We start from the raw sequence: 15,149 nt of genomic DNA on the forward strand, positions 1-15,149 counted from the left end.
CACACAATGGCACGGTGTCTCATGCTAGACTAGTCAAGAGTGTCATTCCTCTCTAGATGCGCAGTGGCAATGTGCACAATGGTAGACCCCTCAAGCGTGTCACCCACCTCTAGACACACATGGCATTGTGTCCCATGTTAATTCCGTCTAGGGCGTCATCCACATAGACACACAGTAACATTGTGACTCATGCTAGACCCGTGTAGAGCATCACTCGCCTCTCGATACACAGTGTCAATGTGCACCACTCTAGACCCATCTGCAGATGTCAGTCACTCCTAGATACACAATTGCAATGTGTCCTATGCTAGACCCACCTGGAGCACAATCACCATCCAGATACATAGTGGTATTGTGTCCCATGCTAGACCCATCGAGAGCATCAGTCACCTCTATATACACAGTGGAAATGTGCACCATGCTAGACCTGTCTAGAGCATCACTCCCTTCTAGATACACAGTGGCGCTGTATCTCATGCTAGAACCGCCTAGAGTATCACTCACCTCTAGATACACAATGGCAATGTGCTCCATGATAAACCCATCTAGATAGTCACCCCCCTCTAGATACACAGTGTCATTGCACACCATACCAGACCCATCTAAAACACCACTCATCTCTAGATACATAGTGCACTTGTGTCTTATGCTAGAACTGTGTAGAGCGTTGCTCACCTCTAGATACACAATAGCATTATGCAAAATAGCTGACCCAGAGAGAGCGCCACTCGCCTCTAGATACCCAGCAGCATTGTGTCTCATGCTAGGTCTGTCCTGCCCTCACTAGTCTTCATATACGTCCACTTACCCCTATATTTGAAGTATCGCTGGGTCTCAAATGATATCTCTACCGAGCTTCCACTGTAGTTGGGTCTTACCCTAAATCCATACAGTGCAGTTCCTCAGTCTCATGTATACCTGTGTCTCACCGCCTCACACAGGTTCATTTCATTCCAGAGTCACCCACTTCTCCCATTCTGAACCCTGGGCTCTGGAGACACTATTGGGAATAGACCACAGTACTAACCAGCATTTTCTTTTCTTTGCAGCATGAGAGAGAGCAGATAATGACAACCAATGTCTGGTTAACTCAAGTAAGCTCCTCTGTGGCTATTTTACCTGTCACGTGATCCCAATTCCTCCTCACCAGCCCAGTACCTTCCCTGCCCTCACAGTTTCCTTGTTTCCATCACCGCTTCTCCTCCTCTATCTCAGTTTCACTCCTCCCATCCAAGCCTCGTTCTCCATTTCATATCCCCATTTCCCAGACCATTATGCCAACTTCCTCTGCAGTTTTGCCTCTTTCATATGAATGTTCTCCTCTTCTTCCTCTTTTCTCCTACGGAAGTTTCCACCTCTCCCATCCCAGTTTCTCCTCCTCCCACTTTCTCCTTTCCTAAACCCGTTCTTACTCCGCCCATCCACCTTTCTCTTTCCCATCTCACTTACTACTCTCCTTTATTCATCCTCCTTTGCATCAATCTTCCCTTTCTAAGCGTTACCTTTTACTCTTTTTAATCTTAAACAGGAATGGGAAGACTATCGATTAACCTGGAAACCAGAAGAATTTGATCAGATGAAGAAAGTGAGGCTTCCATCCAAGCACATCTGGTTACCCGACGTAGTCCTGTACAACAAGTAGGTTCTGTGTGATACTCATGGGGTCTGGGCAGCTCTGAGAGCCGGGGTCTGGGTAGCTCCGAGAGCTGGGGTCACTTGTACAGGTCTTTCTAAAGGACGAAGGTTAAATAAGACGTTGACCTTATCACTAAGACAGACTTTTCTTGCTTCTAATGTTTGAAACTTGTCAAGGAGTCATATTTTCATGTCTTCTCTAACTCCCAGAAACATATTTAGTATCTTCTGTATGAACCCTGATAACTGCTGAGAACTTTCCTCTGTGGTTTAGGATATCGACTTATTTCTGTTGGCCTCAGATACATAAGAACAATTACTCACTTTATTGACGTTTGTACTGGTAGTCCATGCCCCTCGTCATACACATTCCTGGAATATCCATACCATTGGTACTGGGACTCAAACATTTTTTGCAAGCACAGAAACAAGGAGCCCCCCACTCCCTCCCCCTCAACCCTCCCTGATCAAGCGTGCATGGCTTTCATACCGCAGCCTCAAGCCCTCCATGAATGTTTGGGTCCTCTGTAGGAAGGGCGATATGGACTACCAGGAAGAGTCTCACAATGGTAAGTCATTGGCACTTGCTGGCACACCTTGTCCCCTCTTTCTCCAGACTCTTGGGATAGATTGAGAAGTGCGTCCAACTCTGATTGGGGGGAGGTGTGGGCACGGTGGCAGCACACTACCCTGTTTAGCCAAAAACATTTTTGAAGAAGACCTAGCAAGAAAGTGTATCATACCTGTAGCTGGAGACCAGTCAGTAATGTTTACAGAAAGCATGCAGCGTTACTCTTGTCGCAGCTCTACCGCTGACATCTAGTTCATGTCTCTGGCGTACCCCTGGTATTGCATTGCACTCACGGCATGTGCATGCATTCCCGCCGGTTGGGTGATCCTATAAACTTTACATGGTTCCAGGGCACAAGAGACTAGCAAGCATGCCACATGAAGATTTTGGATTTTGTTTTTCTGTAGGAGGACCACCAAATGTCACAAAGAGATGATCACAGATTCTATAGTTCTTTGGTTTATAAATTTACAACCTCAGATGGTAGAGAGACCATGAGCCCCGGAAGATGGATTCCTGAAAAAAAGAGGTCAAAATAACATTTCTTGTTTGAGGTGAAGATGTGACAACATTTTAAGCAGAACATGTGAATGGGTCAGCAGGATCATGTTATTATGAAAAAACAGTGCAACTCTCACCAGTTAGCAGAGCTGGGGGCTCATCCACTCCTCGTGCCAGTACGATGGTGACCAAACACGCTGTGTGCTGGGCCAGAACTGAATGCACAACAGTCAGGTGCCAAATATAGTGTGAGTTCTTCCCACGATAAGGGGCACAGTATAATCAGTCCATCTATGTGGGTGAAGGCCCGTGGAGGCCAGCTGAGAGGCAAAAATATAGAAACTGATTCAAGGAGCATGAAAGCGAGTTACACTCAGACGTACACAGAATTTACCCCTGTACTGAAATTTTGTAAGCAGCTCCCTACTCGCTTGCAGGGCATTTGGGTTAATGATCAATAAATCCAGCTACCCATAGACAAGCTTGCAAGTATCATATTGTCAAGAGCTTAAGGAAAGGGGTGCAAAACTTGAACCCTCGGCTGGGACAGATCTGTGCTGCTGATAGGTGCAGAGGGGCTGAACACCACATCGGTTTTGGCTGGTTGGGAACACATGGTATTAGACAACAGCCTGTACTCACCCCGAAATTGGGGATTCGTTTGTTGCTGAGGTATAGAGGTGGAAACGGCGCAATTCTGTAGAAAGGCATCCCAATGGAGCACTGGCCCTTCACCATCCATGGCAGGCAGTCACAGAACTTTGAATCTTGCCAAGTCGCAAACAGATCAATTAAGTGAAATCATCATCTCCTGATGATGAATTCGACCACCTGATCATGAAGCTCTGTCCTTTGTGGCAGATCCACCAGCGTGCTCCGATGCACCAGCTTTTTGGAATTGTCCACTTCAGCCCCTTCATTGTGTTGGTCAATCTCCCAGTTTCCGAGCTCTTGGAACACACAGTTGAGTAGGGTGTGTTCCCCTTCCTTGTTTATGTAAAGCATTGCTGTTTGTGTATGCCAGAACCCTGCCACCCTAGGCAAATGGTAGACATACCTCAAAAGGCCTAGCAGATCACTGTGAGCTCAAGAATATTTATTTGATATGGCCTGTCCCCTTTCAACCACAGGATGTACACCTAACGTTGATCCAGGGTTGCATCCCAAGAGAACTGCTAAGAGTCCCTTGTTATTGATATGCTGGACTCCAGAGTAAAAAAAAAGGAACTCCCACCATGAGGTGAGATTCTACTATCTACCAGTGGAAATCTTTCAGTACCTCCTTGGTGATGGGAAGCCTCTGGGATTGGAAGCCATCCAATCAATCACAATTTGCCGCCTGTTGCAACTGGGTATTTCTCATGTGAAAGCATGCATGAAGGACCACTTGGGATTAGGGTGATATATGCTGCTAAATCCTGGGTTTAGGATCATACATGTCACAGCACAAACTGGAAACAGAGGAATGGGGTGGAAGGGCTGCACCTGAAATGGGAATACATCATTCTCAGGGGCCCTTTTTCGGTGCAAAGGGCCTGGCCCTGGCCATGCTCATTATGACCCCAAAGAAGGGAATCCTCTACATGGGAGCCAACCTGGACATCACTGGAAGGCCCATTGGAAGGAGGAGGTTTAGGAGAGAACAGATAGACCAGCCAGCCAGGTAGTGATACATGGGTGTGCCCTGCTGTTGAAGATGCATGTTTACCACGACCATGAACTTGGAAATATGTGGGAAGCTGTGCAGAGAGAAAGCAAATCACCCTGCACTGGTGATGGTTCCCTCCTGCCACTATCTACGGAAGGCGCTGCACAGGTGCCAAATAGAGTAAGTCGGACAAGCATCTTTCAGATGTAGGGTGCCCAGCCAATCGCCCTGTTGTAGGAATGAAAGGAACTGCTGCACAGTGACCATCCATAGTCCATGTCTGTAACACACTGATTGGACCAGATGAGGTTCATTATGGTCCACAAGTCTCCAGTATTTACCTCCACTTCATGGAAGTGGGAATAGAAACCATGGCGCCCAAAGTTTCCAAATCCATGATGACATTTATCTCCACCATTATCTCTGGTGACAACTGATGATAGACAGATGTGGAAGAAGGGGGGAAGTGAAGGAGAGAACATCTATACCTTGGGGTAATGATCGAGAAGACATAAGAATCTTGCTTGATGTTATGCCATGTTCAGAAGGAGAAATGCACCCTTCCTTGACTGGGATGTATTGTTCCCCAATCACAAGGGGGGTGGAGTCAATCCTTTTTCTTCACGCGTGATGAACATCTAATGGATGTTGTCCCTCTGCTTGATTTCCCTGTCAAGGGGTGGGCAGTTGCTGGGCCAGATGGGCTCTTCCCTTTTTCTGGAGTTCTGCATTGACCAAGTTGCACTAGACAGGACCTAGTGTCATGGAAGCCACCCCGGGCACATCCTGCTGAATGAGGGATCCCCACCTTCTCAGAGCATGAAGACAGCAAGAGAGCTAGAATTCATACCTCAAAGAACACTGGAGCTTCTGGCTTCAGGCCCATCAATGACTTGATTCCATACATTATCTAGTATAAGCACTTGGCCCAGGTTATCTTTCACATGATTTTGGTGATGTTATTCAAACCTATGCCACACAAAATACTATTTCAAAGCACTAAGGGGGGTTTTGGGAAAAAAGACCCCAACAACAGAAGGTGTCGGTTGACAAGAAATCTGTGGACTGACAAAGAATAAGAAAATAAATCTGTAGATGCGGATGCTTTCGCGGGCCAGTTTAAATACAATTGAGAAATAGCTGGATTTGTAATTTAGGAATAGGGAGATCAACTTCAAAATACAAACTTTTTCCATTATCCCTCCCCTCCCACTCAGTCCAGCAGACAACTACCTGACGTCCAGCCCTCTCACCCTTTCTCCCTGAAGGATGCATGCTTTGACCTCAACTTTGTGGCCCAGGTTACACGCTGGGATCTCTTCTTAATTGTCTGTATACAGGCTTGAAACGCAGCTCTGCGTCCTTTCTGCTCGTTATTGTGGACCTGCTTAAAGCTTTATAAAGCGATTCTCCATGCAACCCTAGATCCCTTTCCCATGGTCGAGGTAGCATTAATGATTTCACCTCTGTGGCCTGAGTAATCTGGTTAGAGATATCCTTAATGTACCACCTGAGAACTTGGCTCTAGGACATAACTTATTCTGGGGCGGGCCCCAGATATGCCGCCATTTCTTAACTCCGCGGGACATTCAGAGCTATTGCAACTGCTGATGGTAGACTCTCTGATGTTCATGAGGAGAGTGAGAAGGCTCGCGAGCGACACATGGATTACTTTCTAAATCCGGACCCATGCACTGAAGGCCATCCATGGTACATAACTGCAAAATGCCAATGCCAGAACAGACCCTTGCAGTGTCAACAGCAAACTGCATTCCAGCTTTTACACACTCTTACAAGATCCTGTGTCTCCGGGTCAGCAGGAGGGTGGCTTCTTTCTAGCATACATCCCATGGCACCCACTGTGTGTCGGTTCCCAAGGAAGCCACAGTAACCCTGATCCCAGGTCTCCCACTGAGCTTGCCCACAGGTAGCCCAGAGGGTTTCCAGTGATAATATTGCAGGAAATAACAACGACTGAATTTACAGAGATGAAATGATATTGGTTATTGGAGTGGGTGAAAAATACCGACCAGCAGAAATAAATATCGAAATAAAGTCAAGAAAGTGTAATGATAGGGGTGAGTTTTAGGTGTAAAAAAAGATTTAGGTTAAAATTGGGATAAAGGAGATGGAGACAAGGCGAGTTTAGGAGTAGGAGAGGTAAGGGGGGTTGGTATCCTCCAACCCCACAACAGAAAAGGTATTTTTACAATGGGCAATGTAAAAGGCATGTCAATATTTTTTCTTGCAATATTTATTGCACTTTGTAATTGTACGTCACTGTTATTTCAGAAATAAAATCACAGTAAACTAACCCAGGGGACCTCATTCCATTCATAGGTGTCTTCTGGCTGAAGGTGCCAACAGTATTTTGATCACAGGTGTCCATTAATTATGTTTAATGTTGTACTACTAAATCCTTGCACCCAGGTGTCAACCTGTAGGTTTGCGCCAGGATACAGTGTTTTCTCTCCAAGGCATTCCGCTGGTAATGTTGCATACTCCCCACGTTTCCCTGCACCCCGTGTTTTCCCTCTCTCACCTAGGGCCAATTGTTCCAACCTGTCCACTGCCTGAGATACGAGCCCACACCAGTGTGCTTTAGGACATCTCCTCACAATCACCTCCCCCAAAGGGCACCACTTCCAACGGGTACGCCCACCAGGATGCTGCCACGGACACATGTGATGGATGCTCTGAATGGCCCTCCACTAACCTCCCTGAGCTCCTACTCACAAACACACGATATGCAGATCAAATAACCCACTCACACAAGGCGATTAGATATCCCATCTCTCCCAACAGACATCGCACAACAGACCTCTCCACCTTCACCACCATCTTGCATACCATACCCCGTGCCATTGCAGCCTAGCCTCATGGGCACACGAGGCTCACCTCTGGACACAAATGCCTCAATGCTCCCAGAGAGCTCAGAGATCATACAAATGACAGTAGAACGCGGAATAGAACCCTGCCGCATAACATCATGAAATCTAGAACCCCCTAATCCTGGAACTGCAAAACGAATACAACTAAGTAGTCTTAAGGAAATAAGTCAAGAGCCACCAGTTTGTCCAAATGCTAAAAGTACAGTCTGCTGGCATCACCAAAGCAGTTTCTTCCCCCATTAGAGTCCTGGCCTTTTAACCATCTGCATCTTTGCATGATGGGATTTTAGGTAAAAATGAAACTACAAGTCCCAGAATGTAAGGTGCTGCTGCCTATAAAAGATGAAGCTGCTTTGCCTCCACTGCACTGAACCCAAGAGATAGGGCAGTAAAAGGCTGGACGTCCCAGCCTACATCCTCTGGAATTCCCTATTGCTACTGCTCCACGCCAAGGAAACTTCCAGAAATGTCCATGGAGAGGACTCATCTCTTCACCACTTCCAATGGTGACAGCAGCCCTAGTGCACCCCCCCCCATCTAGCTGCCCTGGAGCCGCATCGCTTTCCCTTTTGTGATACCCCAACTGCTTTCGGACCAGACCCACCACCATTCTCTCGCTGCTCTAGAAGGCAAGTGTTGGCCCAGTTAACTCCCCCAACTTGGAGGCTTAGCCATCATTCCGTACCTTGAGTGGAATTCCCACCGCTGTCCGAACCCAGGCCTAGTCCGGTTCCTGCTGCCGCTTGTACATCATCTGGTTGGCTTTGGGAATCGGCTTCCTTCTGTTGTACCCACCTCCCTCACAGTGTGTGTAGAGCATTAGAAATCACTACAGCAACTACATCAATACAGTCCCCTTACCTGCACTTATTAGACACCTTTGTCTGCGCTTAACTCCTGCACTTGCCACGAGCTGGCCACACTACTTGTTGTTTCCCCTTTTCAGCACTTCCCCCCTTCCCTCTCCCCTGCACTTGCGCGATCTCAATGTCACTGGGCCAAGGACGATTGTTGTCTTTTCCTCCCTTGTACCCCTCCCTTGCCTCGTCGTGCCTTGAAACACTTGTGTATAAGCACGCTATAGATAAAATATAACATAATTGGTAAACAAAAAAAGGTGTCACTCGTGGCAGGGCAGGTTTACATCCATTTCTGCTACCACAGCTCCATAAAAATGCCCTCTCTTTTTACAGAAGTCGGGAAATATAACGTCTGCATTTAATGAAAGCTAATATCTGCACCACCATGCTGATTTTTGAATAAAGTCCTTCCATGGAGCACACCCTTGTCTGCTTCATGGCATTTTTAGAATATTCCTAGTGCATTGTGGGTATTGAAAGTCTTTAGCTTCCGCTTTGCTAGCAGTCTGGGGCCTGCATGAAACAGGGGTAGGTGGCAGCAGTCAGGCTTGATGAGATAAATTGACAAAGACTGCTGATGCCCACAACTAGCGCTACTAAATGGCAAACCTCTCCTACTCTTAGTTAAGCTGCCACCTGCAACTACCCACCAAGCACAAGGAAGCCCCCGGAGGTGAGGCGCCACTGGGCAGAGGCTTTCACAATGGCATGGCCGAGCTCTTTCAGAAATCTATGGTGGTTGGGCTGAGTAGAGTTTTACTGGAGGTGACACATATTTCTGGGTGTGTCGGAGGTGCTTAATAGTTCCTGTGCTTGATTCGCTTGTGCTTGGCCGATCTTCCTCTGCAACATTAACACCTCTCTCTTTCTGTCTCCCCCCAGTGCTGATGGCATGTATGAAGTTTCTTTCTACTCCAACGCGGTGATATCGTATGATGGCAGCATCTTCTGGCTTCCACCCGCCATCTACAAGAGCGCCTGCAAGATTGAGGTCAAGCACTTCCCCTTCGACCAGCAGAACTGCACCATGAAGTTCCGCTCATGGACCTACGATCGCACCGAGATTGACCTGGTGCTGAAGAGCGACGTAGCCAGCCTGGACGACTTCACTCCGAGTGGCGAGTGGGATATAATTGCCCTACCAGGTAGGCGCAACGAGAACCCCGACGACTCTACCTATGTGGACATCACCTACGACTTCATCATTCGACGGAAGCCGCTCTTCTACACCATCAACCTCATTATCCCCTGCATCCTCATCACCTCGCTGGCCATACTGGTCTTCTACCTGCCCTCAGACTGTGGGGAAAAGATGACACTCTGCATCTCTGTCCTACTGGCACTGACTGTCTTCCTCCTTCTGATCTCCAAGATCGTGCCCCCCACGTCCCTCGACGTTCCGCTGGTTGGCAAGTACCTGATGTTCACCATGGTGCTGGTGACCTTCTCCATCGTCACCAGTGTGTGTGTCCTCAACGTGCACCACCGCTCGCCCACCACACACACCATGCCCCCCTGGGTTAAGGTGGTGTTCCTGGACAAGCTGCCCACTTTGCTCTTCATGAAGCAGCCACGACAGAACTGTGCCCGCCAGCGGCTGCGGAGGCGCCGGCAGACCCAGGAGCGGGCGAGTGGCAGCTTCTTTGCCCGGGACGGGGCCAAGTCCTGTACATGCTTTGTTAACCCAGCCACCATGAAGAAGTATGGCAGCAAGTTTGCTGACGTGTTGGACAGCGTGAATGGCTTTCGGGAGAGGGAGACCAGGCAGGGTCGACAGTGTTTCTGCGGCCTGGAAGAGGCAGTGGATGGGGTGCGCTTTATTGCTGACCATATGAAGAGCGAGGACGACGACCAGAGCGTAAGCACCAAGAGACAGAGGGGCACTGGGTCAACTATACATTGGAGGTGTGCGGGCGGCATGGGGTGGTGAGTGGGAACAAGATAGAGAACCTTTAAACCTATTGGTGCTCATTTTAAATGAGCTTGATATTTGGCAGTGGGGAGCCGTGGTGTTAGCACTGCAACGTAAGCAGCTCAACGCTGCCAAACTTTGGTCGTTTGAACGGTAGAGTGCAAAAGTGCAAGGCAAAAGGCTGCATGCAAGCCTGTACACCATCTTTTGCCTCCACTTTTGCACTCCGCCATGCAAGTGAAGTAACCACTGGCTGCCATACACACATAGCAGGCATGGTTTGCAATGGATCCCCATGGGGACCGACTGCTTTTTGCTGGTGCATAATGCAGGTGGACCCCATTCGGATCCCCTGCATTTGCGGCAGCATGAAAATGCATGCCTGGGGCAAATGCTGGAGCATTTGTATGGTAGAGAGGAAGTGCTGTGGGATACGCAAGTTGGGTTCCACCCCTCCTCTCCACAATATAAATATTAGAAAACAAGCTGTGACGGGAATCGGCGGCGTAAAAGCCTCACTCAGGGCTTTTACGCTGCCGATTCCCATTACGTGGAGTCGAAAATGAGCTCTATTCTCTTTGCAATCTCTTGAGGAAATAAGGTCTTTTGGTTATTGCTGTCAGCTATGTTTCGAGGGAACCAGTGTTATATCCTCGGTCTCCCCTTTGGAGCAAACTGAGTGACCCTGTCTAAATAGCTTTGTCTTGCAGTGCATCAAGGGGCTCACGTGTGTAGCGTAACGTAAGAAACATGCATAAAAATCTTGCGTAAGGCTTTGACTCTGGGTTCTTATATCACGCCCCATTTTCATTCATGTGTATGGCGGAGAGGAAGGGCAGAACGCAACTTGTGTTTTCGCCGCCTCCCTTCCTCTCCGCCATACAAATGCCCAGAATTTGCACTGATCTGCATTTTCATGCCAGCGCAAATGCTGAGGGTCCCTGTGGAGCCCGTCTGTTTTATGCAGGGAGGATAGCTCAGGGGCAACGTGCTTGCCTTGGAAGCAAGACATCACAGAGGACCACAGGTTCGATCCCCGGGTCCGCGCTTAGAAACCTCTTGGTATTAAGTGTGTTATAAATAACCTATCAGTACACGCTGCCTGACATGCTTTCATGTACAATTAAACATTGCATAGCATGCGAGCATGGTAGGCAACGTTTACTCATTTGCATGGCGAAGTGCAAATAGGAAAGACAAAAGGCAGCGTACATGAGTGTATGCTGCATTGTGCCATTCACATTTGTACTGCGCCATGAAAATGAAGAAAGTTTGGCAGTTGGGCCCTGGCTACGCCTGGCTGCAAAGCTACCAGGTCCCCTCCGTCAAATTACAAATTGGAGCAAAATTAGCTCCCAAATGCTTCACCTGAAGGCTTGGACAGATGTTGGTAATGAGCCTTAGTGTAAATAAAATGTGTGAAAGCCCTGCGTAGCGCTGCTACACATTCCGTTTACATCACAGCGCATTTTCACACACGGGTATGGTAGAGAGGAAGGCCAGATTGCAAGTTACGATTCCACCTCCGCCTTCCTGTCGCCATGCAAATGCTCCACGCATTGCTGCCAGCATGTCTTTTCATGCTGGCGCCAATACTCTGAATTCTTATGGGGTCGTCTGCATTTTACACCATTAAAAATCAGGCAGATTCCATAGGAATCCATTGTAAATCCCTTGCTCTACCCTCCTCCCCGCCCCCTTGCACTTCCCGGTCCCTCTCCCCTGCACTTGCGCGTTCTCAATGCCACTGGGCCTAGTAAGATCGTTGTTTTGTCCTCTCCTTGCCTCGTCGCGCTCTGAAACACTTGTGTATGAGCGCGATACAAATAAAATATCATATCAAATGCTGCTGCCTTGCGCCCATGTCAGGCGGCTTTTAGTCAGTTTGCATGGCAGAGTGCAAAAGGGTGGCGCAGAAGCGTGTACGCCACTTTTTTCAGCCTCAGTGTTACCCTCCGTTGTGCAAATACACCTATTACGCGGCAGTGACCTGCCTATGCAAAAGTGTACACGTAGCAGTTCCCCTCCATGGAATATATTGGGAGCTCCAAAGTGAGCCCCGTTGTATTAACTGGTGCATAAGGAAAGGGCCCATTCGTACCCTGATGTACAAAAAGTATGCTACCTTGTCATCTGGTACCCCGACTACCTACTAATAATGACACCGGGGCCCCCAGTTCCTCCTCTTTGTTGATGAGAGTGAACTGAATAGATAACGCCATATCATCACAAAAGCACTTTCCAGAAACACAGGCAGGTTCCAAGAGGCATCCAGTGCTGGTATCCCAGAGGCAAAGCCAATGCACTGTGATAAAAGGGACGCCCTTAGCACAACAAAGAGAGCATGCGCAACATCTTACACCCTTTAAGAGATGCGATGTCAGGTGAGTGTAGCGAGCCGCCTTCATCCAGGTCCGCAGCCCAAAGCCAGGTTTGGTCTGACTGCAGCTGGGCAAGCAATACGTTCTCAAGTCAGCAAGCTGCTTTCTGATAGGTCGGGCGAGAGGAGAGTAGCAGGATGAACTTCCACCCAACATGTGTGCCAGAAAATCATCCCTGGAGTCCAACACCACAACAATATGCCCAATTCTGAGAAGTGACCCAAAGATGCTGTAGGAATAACAAGTTAATGACTCTGGTACTCCTAGTCCGAAGGTCTTTCATGCTAAAAATAATTCCAAGACTTTCGATCGTGTCTGATAGTCAGATCTCAAAGCTGTAGACAAAGCTGAATGCAGCTTGGCTTGCAGGCCATCTTAACAGTTTTGTGTGCCGGGGGCACAAACAGCCTTGCCCCCTGAAAACCTGCCCCACCACCCTCCAAAACCCATGTCTCCCCCCTCCCCGAAACCCATGTCTCCCCCCTCCCAATCTGCAAAATGCCTGCCTTTCTGAAGCATGTGCTTGCCAAGGACCTTTCTGTGATGCAGAAGGCGCTGAGCCTTCCAGGCCACAGACGTCCTACAGAGAAGAACCCCACCCTTCGCATCCCCGAGCGAAACTCTAAACCCTACGGGCAGCAAGCAAGGGCAATGCATTTTAAGGAGCGCACCTTCATTACATGTCACACCTACCCCCCCCCCCCCCCCCGAAAAGTAGAAGTCGCCGAATGCAACTAAGGGACAGCGAGGCTGCAACAATTGCCATGAGCGCCCATGGCAACCGCACAACAGAACCACGCATACAGTGCACAGCCTAGGAACCGCAAACTGGGACACCCGTGACAGATAAATATATATAAAACACCCGACAGCAAAAAAAGAGCAGAAACAAAAGAACAAAAACAAAGAGACAGTCAAATAATACTCTAAAAACGCAAGACTGTGATCTGTGTAAGTCAGAACGCGCTGCTGGAAACGAGCACTTAAGCACAAATGGATGGGGGACACACACACAAACATAGCGGGCGCGCAGTGACGCAGAGAATAATTATAAATGCTGGAATTGGACTATGCATTTTTGATGGCTAGAAATGCACGTTTTGTTTTGCGAGTGGCAGGCAGACGCACTTTCCTCGGATTAACAGTACACCTCGCCACGTCAAACCCCTGTGGAATACCCATTGCGTTTGACCTTAGTTTCATGGCAGAGTCTGAGTCGATTGTAAAATCCAAAACATTCCATGGGTTGTATAATGTATCATTTCGAAGGGATTGTGTCCTCCGACGTATTCCTTATCTTTGATAATACGTTTCCAGCTTGCTGGCCTCGGAAATTTTTTCTGTAGAGGGCGCTGCGCGTCGACGTCCGCCGAGTCGGTGTCCCTCGCCGGCCACCGTATCGGCGTTGACGTCACCATGCCCATAAATAGCCACGCGCTGCGTCCGTTGCTCAGTTCCATTTTTTCGGCGCTTCGTGGGGCCTCGGAACGTCATTGCTCAGTTCAGTCAGGTTATCTATCTATTTCTACTCGAAATATACCTTATCGTCTCGATGGCTTCTTCATCAGAACCGAAGACACTGCGATCCGGCTTCAAGAAATGTCGAGACGGCGGTAAAAAAATGTCAATAACGGATCCACACAGGGTCTGCTTATGGTGCTTGGGATCAGAGCACCATTGTTCGGAGTGTGAGGACTGCATGTCCATGACGGCGAAAGCCTTGAAGGAGCGCAAGGGGAAGCTCGAGAGAGGTAAGTCAGCCAAAACCTCCTCGAAAGTTTCGTCTGCTGAGTCGAGGCATTCGTCTCCTCGCCGTCGAAAACATTCCCATTCTAGATCTCGAAGCAGCTCCCACCATTCGTCGAGATCGAGACACTCAAAAAAGAGACGTCGAAGGTCCCATTCCTCGTCGTCTTCTGTGTCCCCAGAAAGAGTCTCCTGTCCCACGAAACACAGTTCTCAAGCTGAGTGGGAGGAATTCAGAAAGAAAATGTTAAGCGTCTTCGAGAACGCGGCCTCGACCCCCTCGAAGACAGCTGAGGGTGATACCCCGGTTGAAAAACCCAAAAAATCAAAACGCCACGAGTCGCAGCACCTGGCGAAACATTCCACCCGAGAGCACCATGAGCCATCGGGTAAGAAGGCACCGTCTTCGAGGATTCCTTCGACGCCATCGTCGACGATTCCTTCGACGCACGGATCAGCGCCATCAACGCCGTTGTCGAAGGGTTCCTCGACGCATCGGTCGATCGACTCGACGCCATCGTCGACGGCGACGCCGATGAAAGAGAGGACCAAGGCCACCCCACAGCCAACAGTGATTTCAAGGGCCTCCGGCACGACGCCGAGACCGTCGTCGATGCCCTCGAGTAGGATCCCGATCCTCTCGAGTTCTTCGAGACCCCTTCCAGTTTTTTCAACGCCGTTCTCGGCGCCTTCGAAGCCTGTTACATTGGCGTCGACGACATTGACGTTTTCTTGTCCAATAACGACGAGTTTGGCTCCTTCTGCCTTAGAAATGGGTTTTACTCCATTTCAGAGGTCAGAATAACCTGGACTTTCTTCAATTTATGAAGAAGGGGAAGATTCTGACCAGAAAACATTCGGATTACAGAGGACCACACTGCCTACTGCAGAGGATTTCACCTCTGAGGAAAGAAGGCTGAAAGAACTCCAGGAGTCACTACATGAGGCAAGTGGGCTGGACACTTCCCCAGAAGTGGAATCAGTTATGACAGACCGAGGGGAAC

At 48.7% G+C, this 15,149-nt stretch overlaps 1 protein-coding gene across 1 annotated transcript in view; it reads left to right on the forward strand.

Annotated features, from left to right (window-relative positions):
* The window catches only part of CHRNB2 (cholinergic receptor nicotinic beta 2 subunit), a 401,185-nt gene that overhangs the window by 326,605 nt on the left and 59,431 nt on the right, over positions 1-15,149 (forward strand). Inside the window, exons 3-5 of the mRNA XM_069652039.1 lie at positions 1,050-1,094; positions 1,529-1,638; positions 8,989-9,964. Of these exons, the coding sequence (XP_069508140.1) occupies positions 1,050-1,094; positions 1,529-1,638; positions 8,989-9,964 (1,131 nt within the window). The remainder of the gene's footprint in view (positions 1-1,049; positions 1,095-1,528; positions 1,639-8,988; positions 9,965-15,149) is intronic.

The sequence above is a fragment of the Ambystoma mexicanum genome, chromosome 1p (genome assembly GCF_040938575.1).
Source record: "Ambystoma mexicanum isolate Mex_15411 chromosome 1p, UKY_AmexF1_1, whole genome shotgun sequence".
Classification (NCBI taxonomy): Eukaryota; Metazoa; Chordata; class Amphibia; order Caudata; family Ambystomatidae; genus Ambystoma; species Ambystoma mexicanum.